At 34.3% G+C, this 18598-nt stretch overlaps 1 protein-coding gene across 8 annotated transcripts in view; it reads left to right on the plus strand.

Moving 5' to 3' along the window:
• The window catches only part of FER (FER tyrosine kinase), a 433188-nt gene that overhangs the window by 218545 nt on the left and 196045 nt on the right, over positions 1 to 18598 (plus strand). For all 8 annotated transcript variants that reach the window (XR_002341846.1, XM_005661571.3, XM_021084609.1 and 5 more), the window contains one exon: positions 2848 to 2970. Coding sequence is in view for 7 of the 8 variants with exons in the window: in XM_005661571.3 (XP_005661628.3) it covers positions 2848 to 2970 (123 nt within the window). In the remaining variant the exon portion in view is untranslated. The remainder of the gene's footprint in view (positions 1 to 2847; positions 2971 to 18598) is intronic.

Genomic DNA, 18598 nt, shown 5'->3' on the forward strand with positions numbered 1-18598 from the left:
GGAGTGATCTGTTGTAACAAGACCTCCTGCCTTTATGTTAAGTTTAGACTGAAGGAAAACAAAGGGAGAAACAGTATGTACAAATATATATGTGAACATAAACATATATATAAATAATATATGCATATATGTGGCCTTTTTGAGGAATAGTTAAATATAGTTGCATATAGTTTAAAGTATACAGCATGATGATTTGATCTACATTGTAGAATGATTTCCAAGGTCAAAATAATATATCCACCACCTTACATAGCAATTTTTTTTTTTTTTTTTTTTTTTTTGGTGGCATTAAGAATGCTGAAGACCTACTCTTGGCAACTTTTAGTAAAATACCATATATTTGGTGGAAATATTGATATTTTTATTATTACATGTTACAAATCTATAGTCTTTTACATTTTTATTTCTCCTTTTTTTTTTTTTTTTTTTTTCTTTGGTCTTTTTAGGGCCATGCTCACAGCATATGGAGGTTCCCAAGCTAGGGGTCGAATTGGAGCTGTAGCTGCCAGCCACAGCTATACAGCCACAGCAACTTGGGGTCCGAGCCATATCTGTGACCTACAGCACAGTTCACAGCAATACCAAATCCTTAACCCACTGAGCAAGGCCAGGGATCGAACCTGTGTCCTCATGGATGCTAGTCAGATTCGTTTCTGCTGAGCCACGACAGGAAATCCGTCTTTTACATTTAAATTTCCTTTAAGAATGTCTTCTGGGATATTTGATTGTTTACAGGTAATCATTAGTCCTTGAGAAAATGTAATTTACACTTTTAGATATTTTTTGAAAATGTTTCTTACATATATCCAGATTTGGAGTTATTTTTGTAATCCAAGGTTTTTTGTTTGTGTGATGATTTAATAATTGAGTGTGTACTAAGCAGTGGTTTGCATGTTAATACTTAGTCAAGTCCCACACTTACTCTGTGAGGAGGGCTAAATATTATTTCTATTTCAGTGAATAAACTGAGATGTTGAGGAAACTTGCTTAGTGCATTGCACATCTAGTAATATACTATCATCCTCAGTGTAAAATATTCTTAAGCATCTTTGCTAATATAGCATGTCTAGTTGTTAGCAAAATTCTTCAATCAGCTTATTAACAACTTCCTTGAATTGGCCCTAAGCAAACTGCCTTGAGTTGAAATATACTCTATAGCTAAGTGTTAAAGTAAGCTAATGCGTGTTTGTTTCTCACTTGAGAAAACAGAAATACTCACTTAAAAAGTTGTGTATGGGAGTTCCTTTGTGGGGCAGTGGATTGAGGATCCAGCTGTGGCATGGGTTCAATCCCTGGCCTGGGAACTTCCACATGCTGCTGATATAGCAAAAAAAAAAAAAAAAAAAAAAAAAAAAAAAAAAAAAAAAAGTTGTATATAAATTAAATTAAATTCTGTTAAATTGAATCTAATTTTATGTTATGGAAAAGGAGCTGTGAGTTTTTTATTCTTTTGACTCAGAATGTAATGCTCCAGTAAAGTAAATAATACCCAGATTTAGAGTTTTGAAATTTCTTATTTCTTTGCATTGTTTTCTTGAGCACATTCATACCTGTATTTGTACACATCACCTGTATATTTATAGGTGAGCTCTTTGTGAACAATCAGAAGCCTTTATTGTATTACACTCTATTGTAATTCTCTGTGCATTGAAAAATACACACAATAGGATATTTTTCTTTGCTGAATTTATTGCCATCAGTACATCTATGTGGTAACCAACCTGCATGCCTGTTTGAAATATGAAGGCAGAAAACAGTGGTCTTGATAGAGTTTGGGAAAATGTTGCTAGCCTGGTGTTATGAAATCAAGTATTTCTGTTTTGTCAAGTGAGGAATAAATATGCATTAGCTTACTTTAACACTTAGCTATAGAATATATTTCCACTCAAGGCATTTTGCATTAGGGTAAAAAAGTGCTAAGATTTGTCTATGCTGTATGTGCAGTTTTGTCTGTGCTACATTTTATTTCTTTATCAAGGATATGTAAATGATTAAGTGGTTTGGTGAACGAATAATACATGAATAACCCTGGTAGAGAAAAAACAATTAATACTATATTGAAAAAGGGAAATAACTGATCATTGGTTATTCTTAAAATACTTTTATTATATTGGATATACTTCCTCAAACTTTTGACATTATTTTTGATCTTGAAAATTTTATCAAATGGAACATATATACAAATATATACATACATTCTTCTTTCTTTTCTCCCTCCTTCTTTCCTCCCTCCCTTCCTTCCCTTTTTTTTTTTTTTTTTTGCTTTTTAGGGCCACATTGCAGCATATGGAAGTTCCCAGGCTAGGGGTTCAATCAGAGCTGCAACTGCTGGCCTACCCCACAGCAACTCAGGATCTGAGCCATGTCTGTTACCTTCGCCACAGCTCATGGCAATGCCAGGTCCTAATCCACTGAGCGGTGCCTGGGATCAAATCCGCATCCTCATGGATACTAGATGGGTTTGTTACCACTGAGTCTCAATGGGAACTCCTGTGCACATATTTCTTGTACCCCAACTTAAATGTATCCTGTGCTTTATTTTCTTTGGTTATCATTTTAGCAAAATGCATTTGAGGTCTGTAAGTTTTTCTTTTACAGTTTGAGTTACATTTAGTCATTATGAAAATTAACTTCTTGACGCAAAAGGTAAATTTTTTAGCATGTTGGAATATTTTTATTTATTTTTATTTTTCCATCTTAACCATTTTAAGTGTATAGTTCAGTAGTGTTAAGTATCTTCATGTTATGCAAGATAATTTTCCTTAAATGGAGCTTAATTTATTAATGAATGTAGTGTTGCTGAAGCACTGTCTTCATATTTATTCTACTTTATTGTTCTTTCTCCAGAATTTGTATCGATTTGAAGGCACTGGGTTTTCAAACATCCCTCAACTTATAGACCATCACTATACAACAAAACAGGTCATCACTAAGAAATCTGGTGTAGTGCTGCTGAATCCTATTCCTAAGGTAGGTGCATATATACCCTGTATTTTTTGAAGATGGATTCTTGAGTTATTTCTCACAGTAAATGCTTTGTGACTATCATAAGTAGCAGTACAGTTGACACATGAAATTTCCTTGCTTCTGTTAAGATGGGTTGCTTTTTTAATCAGTGTTTGCTCGGTTACAAATGGCCTAATTGTTTTGGGGTTTTGTTTTGTTTTGTTTTTTCTTTTGCTGTTTTTCCTCAAAGACTTGAGGCTTTCCTTCACAGTATAAGGTTCAGACTTGGAAGGGTTCTTTTGTAAAAGATTCGGAGATGTAGAAGCCAAAGCAAATGTTTAGCAGTCATGAGTAAGTTAGAATTTTAATTTTGAATGTTAAGTTTATAATATACTATAAGACACTGAAATTTTTAAAAACTACACTACTCTTCTCAAAGGCAGTAAATCCTAATGTCACTGTGTAGAGCCAGGTAGATGAGTGAGGGATTGTTCTAGGTCACCTTTACTTCTAAGACCTGTCACAGAACAGATTGCTTTCAGATGCTTTAAGATTTGTGAGGAAGGGAATAGGTCTGAGGAAGATTTATGTTTCTAACCTGTAGGGCTTGGAGTGAAAGGAATAATGGAGCCAGTTTAGCTTCTAAGCACTTTTAATGTTCCAGGAATTGAGTTAGGGGTCAGCAAGGGTCCCTTTCTTTTGGGGACCATCTAATATGAAGAACAGTGTAGAAATAGGAAAGTCATAAAACCTGGTAGGTGAATATTTATTGATTTGAGTTTTACATATTTAGGAATGCTTTTTAACATGAAGCAAGTCTTATTCCCAAGAATGCTAGTATATAATCCAAATTCATCTGAGGAAATTTGAAAAACAATTGTTTTATTTCCCTTTGTTAGTCTGGAATATATTGTGTACATTTGTACTTATATTACCCAGTCCTTATTGTGGGGTTGAGCTTTAATTCCCTCTAACAGAAAATTTTAACAGTCAGTTGCTAAATTGCTAAACACTAATTTGGTGGATAAGGAATTGGCCTTTGTGTATAATTTTCTAGAATTGTGAGATTGGCTTACTCTTTGTTATTATTTTTCCATTCACTCTTTTCATTTTAGTTGAAGAAAACTATAAAAATTTATTCTCATGGGTTCATTTACTGTTAATACATCAGTGAGTTTAAATGTTATATTTCCAGCTCAGATATATATCTTTCCCAAATCTGAATTTTTCTACTTTTCATCTTAAACTGCATTTATCACATTTAACTACAAAGTTTTTCTTCCTTTTCAGTAAATGGTACCACCAAATACTCAACTGCTCAAACCATAAACCTAGGGGTCATCTTTGCCATCTCCTCTTCAGCCCTGCTCTCCCTCCAGCACTAGGAAGTGGCAGGAGTTTTGTGTACTTAAATGTAAATATGAAAGCATGAACTCCATTCCACTGTATCCCAATGTGAAATAAAATTAACCACTGTGAAGATACTTTTTGCCATGAATTAATGAGATAACACAGCTAGGTTTTCAGAGATATTGATATCTCATTTCACAAGCCAACCAAATATTTGCATTGTCTACTTGTTTAGCCAGGTCTACATTGAGAGATTAAAGCCATAAAAGAGGCATGTAAAAATGCTCATCTGGTCTTCAGTCAGAATATATAATTGCCAGTAAAGCTATATTGTTCATAATAAAAATTTTTCCATGAAATGAGCCTACATAAATGGAGTAGAGTCTCTGGACTGTAACATGGCCCATTATTCTCTTTCTCCCAAACCCCCAACACTGGCTATGGAGCTGATTATCCCATTATATTATAGAACTAGCTATGAAAATATCTCAGCTGAAAGCTATAGGAGATTAAGGGGGGCTACCTATGATTGTTTTTTGAGGTGGAAATTTGAAGTTTATCTAGCTGACTGTTAAACTGATCCAAGTACTGATATTTGAAATATACAAATCATTATCTCTGTAGTAAATATTGTTATGCACTTGATTTAAAAAATCATGTCATTGTAAAAGAAAATCACAAAGTAGAGGTTGTAAAAGTAGATAACTTTCAATTATGAGTGGAGAACAAATTGATATGGATTTTGTTATAATAGTATCTGTTATGTATCTTCTTTTAGAAAGTTACTTGTACTCTGGAATCTATTTCTTGATTTAATTTGTGTAAGAAAGTTAATGTCTTTGACCATATAATGTGCTCTAAAACATCTAATTTCCATCTTGCCAGACTTCATTTTGGCCTACATAAAGAAAGCTATTTTGGTCTCAATATAATTTCTTTATAGTAACCTCTCTTTCCATTTATTTCTCTCTCACCTATGAGAGTATAACATCATATGCTTAACCAGATGACACAGGGGCCAAAGTAGTTTCCTTCTTATCTCCAGAGGTATAAAAACTAGACAATCCAAGTTAAAGATACTGTTTAACTTTCTCATGATAATAAAGCTATCTGGTGTCTGACCCACTCATCTGTCACCCTCACTGGCTGTTTTCTCCTACGCTACCTCCCAAAGCCTATGTAAAGCTATGAGAGATGAAAGACATGCTATTATTGATCATTCTTTATCATCATCCTTATATTAACAAACAGTTTGGGATGCACAGAGCCTGTTTTTACTTAGCTCAGATACTGTTCAAATATGGCTTCATTGGAGAGGCCTTTTCTAACATGTAAAATGACACTGCACCCCCTTATGTTCTTCTCTTCTCTGTCTCTTTTTTTCTCTTAGAGTTTAATTTTTCTAGTTCCATGAATTTTAATACATTTATAGTTGTACAGCCATCATCACAGCCTAATTTTGGAACATTTCCATTCCAAATCCTCAGCCCATCCTTCCCCCCTCAACATGTCTCCTTTGGTAACCATAAGTTTTTCAAAATCTGTGAATCTGTTTCTGTCCTACAGATAAGTTCATTGTACCCTTTATTTAGATTCCACATAAAAGTGATAGCATGTGATGTTTTATATATAGTTTTATAGTATCTGGTCTTATATTTAGGTCTTTAATCCATTTTGAATTTATTTCTGTGTATGGTATTAGGAAGTATTCTGTTTTCATTCTTTTACATGTAGCTGCCCAGTTTTCCCAGCACTGCTTATTGAAGGGACTGTCTTTTCTCCATTGTGTATTCATATTCTTGACTCCTTTGTCATAGATTAGTTGACCATAGATGTGGGGGTTTTAATTCTGGGCTTTCTATCTTGTTCTCCTGATCTATATTTCTGCATATATAAGAATATAAAACCTCAAAGCCTTTTTTAACCCCATACCAGTTTAAATTAAGTTCTCCTTTCCCTATGTGTCCATAGAATTCTGTGCATACCATGATCATATTAAAATTATTTTTATATATTTTGAGTTATGGGTCTGTGAAATCACGAACTATATTAATTCACTTTTATCTTCCTTAAGCCTGGTTTAGTGGTGCAATTCAAAAGGTACAAAAAAATATGAGTTGAAGGAATATTTTAAAGAATATAGGATAATATGAACTCCTAGATGCAGTTGTGTACAAGAAGTCCAAAAAATATAGTCATTAATAAGAATGTTAAAATTAAAAAAACAGACGTGATAGTTTGGTCCTTGTTCAATGCCTATAGTAGCACTTAGATACCTTAGACTATAATTCTGTAGCCACCTCTAAGAAATAGGCAATGAAACTAGAAAAGATCCAGATTGGGAAAATTACAGAGGTTACTAATTTGGAAATATTGTATAACTACCAATAATTGAGGAGACAATTACTGTTCAACGATTCAATGAATTTTTCTGTGTGTCATCCTTTCAGATGTATCATTATCTACATCCTTCTTTGTAGATAATGGAGTAAATTACCAAGTGGTTAAGAGGGTGCAAATTATTTCCAGCTCCAGTGGCTCTTGTGACTCAGAATTCTCTTAGACATTTCAGAGAGGCCCAAATCACTGATTTAATTGATGGCAAGATGTATTTCCTTTATTAACCTCTTAGAAATTCTAGTTTGAAATTAGAAACAAGTAAAGCTATGTTCTTCCCTTTAAAAAGGTTTTTCCTAGAGCTGAGTAGGCAGGAAAGGCTGTTCAGAGGCTGATTCAGCTTGACACCTGGATTGTTTTTCTTTCAAGACTGTAGACAATGTACTTGATCTCTTTGAGGCCCAGTTTCTTTTTCTGTACCTATTTCATGGTGTTGTTTTAAAGGCATGATAGTGAAAGCTCATGAACTTGAAAAAATGTCGTATATTGTTGTATCGTATGCAATAAATTATGGCTAACTGGCTTGGAAGTGTAATATCCATATTCTTGGAAAAACATACTATCCATTGGCTTTGGAAACTTTAAAAAAATCAAGTGTATGGATACCAGGTCATCATTTTCATAATAGCACAAACTTCCTTAATATCCATTAGGTTCCTGTTATAGAAATATACGTTTGACCTAGATGTATTAAACAGATATGCTTACAATCTGGGACAGAAACGGGAGACACTAGATCATTGTGTAGGTTATAGATTGAATTAATGAGTTGTACTGAATTCATTCTGAAAATAGAAAAGAAATTAGGTATATTTTGATGGTGAGCTCTCTCATTTAATAAACTAAGAAAATAGTGGAGAAATATATGGAAGTCAAAGTTATTAAAATGGGAAAGTGGAAGAATAACTAGAAAATTAAGAATTTGGAAAGTTTAAGTTACAGATTTTACATTTATGTATTAAGATGTATTTTACGTTTATATATTAAGATGTATTTCACATTTATATACTAAGATGCATTTTACATTGGTGTATTAAGATGTATTTCACATTTATATGTTGTCAACGCATGGGACCTTGTTAGAAATGCAGATTTTCTGGACTTCGAAATCTGTAGACCCCAGACCTACAGAATCAGAACTTCTCAAAGTGGAGCTCAGCCCTCTGTTTTAACAAGTCCTTTAGGTGATTCTGATGCTGCCTAAAGCTTGAGCACCACTAATTTAGATGGAAAAAAAGAGCTATCCTCCTGAATCTTTGTTTTCTTAATTTCCTTATGTCTGTAGCTTAGACGTGGAGAACATAGGAAGAACTTCAAATAAAAGTATATGTATTCTACCTTTGAAAATAAGAGAAGAAATCACATTTATCAAGTAGTAGACTGGTAATTATTTGAGTTATAAGCAATGACCTCTTTAAACTTTAATCATCTTAAAGCATCCTAATGATCAAGAATCAGTGAAGCAGAAATGTCTATTTTATGGCTTTTTGGAGAAGTCGATGTTCCAAAATTGATTTTTGCAATCTCATCAGAGTTCAAAAGAAAGATATCTAAAATGATGTTCTGTGTGAACACTATATATTTTTGGTCTTCCTTTTATGAGCTGTTTGTTCACTGTCATCATTCCGAAATGATTCTAAGACAGAAAATGGTAAAGTTCACCTACTTAAGAATGGTAATTTTTAACCCTGTATTTGGCCAGACGTGTTTAGAGTGGTCAAGAAATGGAATGCCTCTGACTTCTAGGCAAAATCTGATACCCCACTACACATTTTAAATTACCTTCTCAACATTTTCTATTTTTTGTAATTATCCATTTTCTAGCGTGGCCCTGTTGAAGCCTCATTTTCTTAACCATAAAATGTGATAATTTTACCTTATCGGTTCTGTTACCTCAAATGAATTAACACATGCTTGGAACATTTGTGGTTGTTTTGTCATTTATTACTATTACTACTATGCAGTAAGCCCAGGAGGGCATGTGCCAAGGTGTTCTGTAGCACTTAGTAAGTTCTCAGTATGTGTTGAATGAATGAATTGATGAATGGAATGCTTTTAATCTTGCTGCAATGCCGTGGTGATGTGGAATTACGTACAGTGCCAGAAACAATTTTAGAGATAACTGAGCATCACATTTAGTATTTCTGGGGAAGGAGTCACTAGCACAAAATTTTAAAACTGATAGCATCTCTGACCAAGATTTACACATAGATGATGACATAACATGTTCTCACAGTCTTACTCTCTCTTTATGCTTCCTCAAATTCGCTATTTCTTACTGCATTCTCTGCTTCCTTAAAATGTCTTGGTGCTTTTAGTCTAAATCAAGTTGAAATCTAACTATGTTTTGAAATTGAATTGATTTTTGGCAGAAATCTGGACCCCCGATTTGTAGTATTCTTCTAGGCATGAAATACATGCAAGGTAGTAAATTAACTTTTGTCATGACAGTGAAATTTTTGACATGACAGTCATTCTTAGCAGTTTCATCAACACATCAAGCAGATGAGTGGTATTTCTAAGCCATATGGAACTCCTAGGATGAGAGCAGAGGGAACAGTAGAGTTACTCATCAGGATACTGTCAGTAAAATTTGATTTTAGGCACTTTAGAATTTTAATAGCATCAAGGTCACAGAGGAGCAAGAGAATCAGCAGAATTTAAGGTCACAGAGGATCAAGAGATAAATGGTGGTTTTAAAAGTTGCAGATTATTCTAGGTCAGCTAAAGTGTGTTACCCAGTCCTTCTTCCAAAAAAAAAGGGGGTAGAATTATGAGACAACTCAAGAAATCTACTCAAGGTATAGTAACCCAGGTATACACAGACACTCACATATTCTTTTCCCCTTTGCTCTATCACCTTTTCTCTCTCCTTATCTGCCCTCTCGCTGTCTTTTAGCAAAAATTTAGTGAGGACCTGCATGGTATTTGGTGCTGGTGATACAGTAGAAATAAAAACAGACATTGTGCCTCCTCTCTTGAAACGTGTGCCCTCAGAACTCTTACACGATTTTTCAAGAGGATTCTGAGGCCACCTAATCTTCCTACTACTTTTCTTTCTTCTCCTTTGCTTGCCTTTTCTGAATATTTCTGCAGAAGTGAACAACTCCTAAAAGACTTCCTAGAACCCTGTATTAGTTTTTTTTTTTTTTTAAAGTTAACGTCGATTTATAATGCTGTGTTAATTTCTGCTGTGAAGCGATCCAGCTGTACATATGTACAATACAAAATATTCTTTTTGGAGCTCTCTGGTGGTTCAGCAGGTTAAGGATCCAGTGTTGTCACTGCTGTGGCTCAAAATCAGTCCCTGGCCCTGTAACTTCCATTATTGTCTGTCACAGGATCGCAAATAGAGTTTCCTGTGCTGTACAGTAGGACCTTATTGTTTATCCTTTCTATATACAATAGTTTGCATCTGCTAAACTAAAACTCCCAGTCCATCCCACTCCCTCCTCTCCCCCTTGACAACCACAAGTCTGTTTTCTACATCTATGAATCTGTTTCTGTTTTGTAGATAGGTTCGTTTGTGCCATATTTTATATTTCACATATAAGTGATATGGTATTTGTCTTTCTGACTTATTTTACTTAGTATGTTAATCTCTAGTTGCATCCATGTTGCTACAGATGGCATTATTTCATTCTTTTTACGGCTGAGTAGTATTCCATTGTATTCCATTGTATATATGTACTGCATTTCTTCTTCTTCTTCTTCTTCTTCTTTTTTTTTTTTTTTTTTTTTGGCTACACTTGCAGCCTATGCAAGTTCCCAGACCAGAGATCGAATCTCAGCCTGAACCTGCACTGCAGCTGTATAGCAGTGCTGGATCGTTAACCCACTGCACCAGGCCAGGGATCAAACCGGTGACTCCATAGAGACAAGCTGGATCATTAACTATACACCACAGGAGGAACTCAGTCTACCACATCTTTTTTGCTTTTTAGAGCTGCACCCACAGCATATGGAAGTTCCTAGTCTACGGGTTGAATCAGAGCTGTAGCTGTCAGCCTACACCGCAGTCACAGAAACACGGGATCTGAGCCATGTCTGTGGCCTATACCACAGCTCACAGCAATGCTGGATCCTTAACTCACTGAGCGAGACCAGGGATCAAACCCGTGTCCTCATGGATACTAGTCGGATTCGTTTCTGCTGAGCCATGATGGGAACTCCATCACATCTTTTTCTAAAATTTTTAATTGTTTTTATTGTTATTTCCCCAATATAGTATTTTTTCTACTGTACAGCATGGTGACCCAGTTACACATACATGTATACATTCTTTTTTCTCCCATTATCATGCTCCATCATAGGTAACTAGACACAGTTCACAGTGCTACACAGCAGGATCTCATTGCTAATCCATTTGAAAAGTATAGTCTGCATCTCTTAACCCCAAGTTCCCCATCCATCCCACTCTCGCCCTCTCCCCCTTGGCAACCACAAGTCTATTCTCCAAGTCCATAATTTTCTTTTCTGTAGAAAGGTTCATTTGTGCCGTATATTAGATTCCAGATATATGATATCATTTGGTATTCGTCTTTCCCTTTCTGAGTTACTTCACTTAGTATGAGAGTCTCTAGTTACATCATCTTCCTAATCCAATCATCTGTCTATGAACATTTGGGTTGTTACCATGTCTTGGCTATTGTGAATAGTGCTGCAATGAACATGTGGGTGCATGTGTCTTTTTTTAAGAAAAGTTTTTGTCTGGATATTTGCCCAAGACTGGGGTTTCTAGGTCATATGGTAGTTCTGTCCATGTATGGTTTTCTAAGGTACCTCCATACTATTCTCTGTAGTGGTTGTATCAGCTTACATTCCCACCAACAGTGCAGGAGGGCTCCCTTTTCTCCATACCCCTTCCAGCGTTTGTTAATTGTGGACTTATTAATGATGGCCATTCTGACTGGTGTGAGGTGGTATCTAATGGTAGTTTTGATTTGCATTTCTCTAATAATCAGTGGTGTTGAGCATTTTTTCATGTGTTTGTTGGCCGTCTGTATATCTTCCTTGGAGAAATGTCTGTTTGGTCTTTTGCCCATTTTTTCCATTGGGTTGTTGGCTTTTTTGTTGTTGAGTTGTATAAGTTATTTGCATATTTTAGAGATTCAGCCCTTGTCAATTGCATCATTTGAAATTATTTTCTCCCATTTAGTAATTGTCTTTTTGGTTTCTTTTGCTGTGCAAAAGCTTTTCAGTTTGATTAGGTCCCGTTGGTTTATTTTTGCTTTTATTTATGTTGCTTTGGGAGACTGACCTGAGAAAATATCACAAGGTTGATGTCAGAGAATGTTTTGCCTATGTTCTCTTCCAGGAGTTTGATGGTGTCTTGTCTTATTTTTAACTCTTTAAGCCATTTTGAGTTTATGTTTGTGCATGGTGTGAGGGTGTGTTCTAGTTTCGTTGGTTTGCATACAGCTGTCCAGTTTCCCAGCAATGCTTGCTGAAAAGACTATCTTTTTCCCATTTTATGTTCTTGCCTCCTTTGCGGAAGATTAATTGACCACACGTGTCTGGGTTTATTTTTGGGTTCTCTACTCTGTTCCATTGGTCTGTATGTTTGTTTTGGAACCAATACCACATCTTGTTAATCCATTCATCTGAAGATGGACATTCAGGTTTTTCCATGTCTTGGCTATTGTGAATAGTGCTGCTATGAACACAAGGGTGCATGTATCTTTTTAAATTATAGTTTTATCTAGATATATGGCCAGAAGTGGGATTACTGGATCATATAGGAGGTCTATTTTTAATTTTTTCAGGAACTTCCATACTGTTTTCCATAGTGGCTGCAGCAACTTGCATTCCCACTAACAGTGTTGGAGAGTTCCCTTTTCTCCCCACCTTCTCCAGCATTTGTTACTTGTATACTTTTTCATGATGTTTAGTCTGACTGGTGTAAAGTCAGACTTTATCTTATCTTTCTTGGTTCTTAAGCTTCTCTTTGTGGAGAGTTAAAATTATTGGAGGCAAAGATCTAGAGGACTTTGGAAAAAGTAGTTGGGAATGTGCTCACCAGATTTCCAGAAACTATTAACTTGGTCAAGTTAAAAATGACTTAGAAGATAGAAATATAAAAAATGGAATAAAATGTCCTACTCAAATCAGTGTAAGTATCTTTAGGGTCTAATACTGAAAAATATTGCTTTGGCTATTTTAGGTCTTTTGTGTTTTCATGCAAATTTTGAAATATTTTGTTCTAGTTATGTAAGGAATGTCATTGCTAATTTGATAGGGATACTACAAAGCTATAATCATTAAAACAGTATGGTACTAGCACAATAAAACAGAAATATATATCAATGCAATAGGATAGAAAGCCCAGAAATCAACCCAAACACCTGTGGTCAGTTAATCTATGACAAAGCAGGCAAGTACAATGGAGGAAAGATGGACTCTTCAATTAATGGTGCTGGGAAAATGGACAGCTGCATGTAAGAAAATGAAATTAGATCACTTTCTAATACCAGACACAAAAATAAACTCAAAATGGATTAAAGAACTGAATGTAAGGCCAGATACTATAAAACTAGAGGAAAACATAGGCAAAATGCTCTTTGAAATAAATCATGGCAATATGCTGTTTGTTCTGCCTCCTAGAGTAATGACAATAAAGACAAAAATAAACCAGTGGGACCTAATTAAAAAGCTTCTACACAACAAAGGCAACCATTAAAAAAAGGAAGAGACCACCCAAGAATGGGAGAAAATCTGTGCAAATGATTCAAAAGACAAAAGTTTAATCTCCAAAATATATAAACAACCCATATAACTCAACAACAAAAAAACCAAACAACCCAGCTGAAAAATGGGCAGAAGACCTAAATTTGCATTTCTCCAAAGAAAGATACAAATGCACCAGCAGGCACATGAAAAAAATGCTCAGCATCACTAATTATTAGATAAATGCAAATCAAAACTAGGTGAGGTACCACCTCAAGCCAGTTAGAGTGGCCATCATTAACAAGTCAACTAACAACAAATGCTGGAGAGGATGTGGAGAAAAGGGAACCCTCTTTCGTTGTTGGTGGGAATGTAAATTGGTACAACCACTATGGAAAACAGTGTGGAAGTACCTCAGAAAACTAAATATAGAGCTACTGTATGATCGAGCAATCTCATTTCTGGGCCTGTGTCCATAAAAACCTTTCATCGAAAAAGATATAGGCACCCATGTGTTCATTGCAGCACTATTCACAATACTGAAGACATGCTAATAACTTAAATGTGGCTGCACCAATTGACGTTCCCACAAAAAGTATATGAGGGTTCCCTTTTCTCTATATCCTTGCCAATGATTGTTATTTGTGTTTTTTTAAGTGATAGGCATTCTTATAAGAATGAGGTGATATCTCATTTTGCTTTTGATTTTCATTTCCCTGATGATTAGTGGTGTTAAAATATCTTTTCATGTGCCTACTGGCCACCTGCGTGTCCTCTTTAGAAAAACATTTATTCAGGTCTTCTGCCCATTTTTAAATGTTTTTAAAAATCTTTAGGGCTGCACCTGCCGCATTTGGAGGTTCCCAGGCTAGGGGTCGAATTGGAGCTATAACTGCTGGCCTATACCACAGCCATAGCAATGCAGAATCTGAGTCACATCTGTGACCTACACCACAGCTCATGGCAATGCCAGATCCTTAACCTACTGAGTGAGGCTGAGGAATGAAACTGTGTCCTCATGGATGCCAGTCACCTTTGTTTCCGCTGAACCACGATGGAAACTCCAGGGTTATTTTTTTTTTTGATGTTGAGTTGTATGAATTGTTTACATATGTTGGATGTTAACCCCTTATTGATCATGTATATGCAAATACTTTCTTCCATTCAGTAGGCTGTCCTTTCATTTTGTTCATAGTTTCCTTTGCTGTGAAAAAGCTTCTAAGTTTAACTAGGTTTCATTTGTTTATTTTTTGCTTTTATTTACTTTACTTTAGGAGGCAGACACAAAGCATGCTGTTACAATTTATGTCAGAGTGTTCTGTGTTTTCTGCGAAGGGTTTTATGGTTTCTGATTTTATACTTAGGTCTTTAATCCATTTTGAGTTTATTTTTGAGTATGGTGTTAGAGGATGTTCTAATTTCATTCTTTTGCATGTAGCTAACTTTAAAAAAATTTTTTTAAACCACTACTTATTGAAGGGACTATCTTTTCTCCATTGTGTATTCTTGCTTCCTCTGTCATAGAGTATTTGTGCATGGGTTTATTTCTTCATTGTCTGTTCTATTCTCTTGATCTGTATGTCTGTCTTTGTGCTACTACCATCCTGTTTTGATCATTCTAGATCTGTAATATAGTCTGAATTCATGGAATGTGATTCATTCAGCTTTGTTCTTCTTAAGATAGTTTTGGATATTCAGGTTTTTATAATTTTTCATATACATTAAATTTTTTTTATTCTAGTTCTGTGAAAAATGCCATAGGTATTTTGATATGCATCGAATAAAATCCAAAAATTGCCTTGGGTAGTATAGTTATTTTAACAGTATTACTTCTTCCAATCCAGTGTATCTTTCCATATGTGTCATCTTCAATTTCTTTCATCAATGTCTTGAAATATATAAAATTTTAATGGAGTATTAAATAAGCATATTTGAAAATATAGAAGAATAATATCTGGGAGATGAAATTGTTACTTAACTCCAGACATTATTTAAGGAGAAGGAGTAAATACAGTCAGTAGTTTTTTCTCTACATTCTTCATGGTTAGTTTTCATTGAGTATAAGACTTGTGTCTTCTCATTACACTTAAAAACAAATTAGTATTCAATGTAACAAATGTAACAAATTAATATTCATGTGAAAATATGTAGGAAGAATATGATAAAGGATGTATCAAAAATCAGTTGGAAAAGGGATATTCCCTCAGTGAATTGTGGTGAAGTAAATGAGTTAACAGTTTGGTAAAGCAATAATTTAGACACTGCTTCTCACATGATTATACATTCACAATTGGTTAGAATTACATATAAAAATTAAATCATAAGAAAGGAGAAAACAATTTAATATTTATAAACTTATGAAGATGGAACTTTCAAAGGTAGAAAACATACTGAAAATTTAAAAAGATAATGTGAGCATCTTGGGTGTCTAACAAAATACTAATGTTAAATATTAAAAGAATAAAGGTCTGAGATAAAAAAGACAAATCATAAATCAGGAGTAGTGCTTATTACTGAGATAATGCACAAAAAATGGGGAGAAGCAGATTAAAAATCTAAGCTTAAGTGGAGAAAGAATATGGGCTGAAAGCTCACAAGAGAGGGACCACAGTTGCTTTAACACATAGATATAGAATGTGTCAGTTCAATATATTCATATTTGCAGATAAAGCTATAATTAGATCTCTTTTTTAAAGTTTTTAACAAAATTTAAAACAATATTTTCATGGTAAATGTATGTCCTACTTTTTGACCTCTTACTCTTATTACCAGAATTCACTAGTAAAGAAATAATCTTCAAATGGAAAATAGATGAATGCCCAAAGTTACTCTTAATATTTTTATTTATAATAGGAAAAAAATCAGAATGAATGTCTATTAGAAGGAATTATGAGGCTACTTGAAGTGTTGATATTACTGAATTTTTTCTCTGTGGATTCCTTTGCATAGAGCAACAAACAGACCCAAACTCCTTTTCTATAATAATGTGTAAGTTCAGCTGGTTTTATGTTACAAATAGGTACATGAAAATAATGAAGAAATATTAAGATCTAAACAAATGTTATATCCATGAATTCAGTGAAATAGTGACATTTGTGTGCTTACTGAATCCTAGGTCTTTTGGCACATTCTTTTCTTTCATATTCTAAAATATTATTTATCTTTCCATTTTCTTGAATGATGAACTTAACTAATGCTCCATATTTGCATTTTTCTTTTCTTGGTCAGATTAGAATTTTTTACATTTTTGTATTTCTTATAGTTGACTCTCTCTCACTTAGTATGCTGATGATTAGTATGTCTTTGAAAATTATCCAAGAAGGCAATTATATATATTATGTAATTAACATATTAGTAGCATTTCCATTATAAAATTGCATATAGAATAAGTATGGGAATGTGTAATTATTATTATTATTATTTGCTTTTTAGGGCCGCATCCACAGTATATGGAGGTTCCCAGGCTAGGGGTCGAATTGGAGCTATAGCTGCTGGCCTACGCCACAGCCACAGCAATATAGGATCCAAGCCACGTCTGTGACCTACACCACAGCTCATGGCAATGCCAGATCCTTAACCCACTGAATGAGCCCAGGGATCAAACCCACAACTTCATGGTTCCTAGTCTGATTCATTTCTCCTGTGCCACAACGGGAACTCTGGAGTGTGTAATTATTAATATGAGGGAGTTTAATATGATATAGGTAGACCTTTAATACATTTCTGTTGATTTGAACATGACCTTTTGTACTCTATTCACCAATGTTTGTTTTAGTTATTTCCAAATGTTCACGTTGTCCCTGTAATCAGTCTAAGGTCAAGGAGTATATTATAATAATTTTGTATCCCTACAGTGCCTTAGACTTACTAGGGATTCAATACATGTTTCAAGAATGGATTAGATGATTCGGGCCATGCCACAGATACAGCTCACTTAATTTTTTCTATTACAGGCATACAAAATAAGCACCTTCTTAACTTTAACCTATGTTAGTAAAGCCAAAAATATTTTTAAAGAAATTAGCTTAGTCATAAAATAAAATATTGATAAATTTGAAAGCAAGCTAATGCTTACAAGATTATTTTCATAGTTAACTCAAGAAATATTAGAAGGAAAACATAAGGTTTTGCTATCCTATTTTAACTTGGTGGTTCTCTTTCATATTCTGCTTGTATAGATAAATATTATAATCAAATTATAAAAAGCATGGTTGATAATTTTATAAGTTTCACAGGGCCAGAGTTAAATTCTCTGAAAAGTATTATAAATGACATCTTGATTTATACATGGAAGTATTTCAATTGAGAAAATTATGATTGATGACACTTGCTATAGTAGTGTGGTATGCTGTGTATATATCTATGGGCCTGCATTCTGCCTGCCCACTTACAATTCAGATGAAGAAAAAGGGAAGAAGATTTGAAAAAAACTTGCAGATGAAGAGAGAATTAAAGAAATGGATGAAAGTATAACAGAAAGAATGTTAATACCATAAAATGCTTTAGAGGTGTCAATATTTTTGGTGGTTGAAAGAGACAAAGTGGGTGATAGTATCAAGAGAGCCTTGGAAAGTACATGTTTATAAGGCCAGAAATCAGGGAGAAAATGATGAGAGATATTATTCAGTGAAATAGAGAGCTGAGTCATCTTTACTAGCATCTGTAAAATAAAACTTAAGTAAAATCAGACAATACAGAGACCCTCTACCCAAGTTTATTGCAGAACTGTTCATTTTCTGATGGACATTCATGATTTGTCACACTGATAACTACTAAAACAGTCTCAGTACTATTAAAATATGTACATAACTTACATGGCATGAAATAAAGATTTTTTGAAAATGTATTCACACATTGTACCTGTGAGCTTGACATAAACATTTTCTATTTATACATATGTACATATATGTGTATGTACACACACATATACATATACAGAGATATATCTTGTACAATGGCACCCTTACTTATAATGAGACTAAGGAATATTATGAGTAATACAATATATTTGATAAAATGTCAATATTGAGACCCAGTACTCAAGTTGCACACACAGACACACGTGTCTGTGTCTTTGTGTATCACATGTATTCTAGCTTATCCCTAAAGAAGTTGATTGGATTATTACATAGTTAAATTGTTCCATTTATTAGTAAGGCAAATAAAAAAGTATAGGCATATTTTATAATCCTGAGTGATTATAGACAATGAGCATAATGTTTCCTACAAAACAAACTTA

The sequence above is a fragment of the Sus scrofa genome, chromosome 2 (genome assembly GCF_000003025.6).
Source record: "Sus scrofa isolate TJ Tabasco breed Duroc chromosome 2, Sscrofa11.1, whole genome shotgun sequence".
Taxonomy (NCBI): Eukaryota; Metazoa; Chordata; class Mammalia; order Artiodactyla; family Suidae; genus Sus; species Sus scrofa.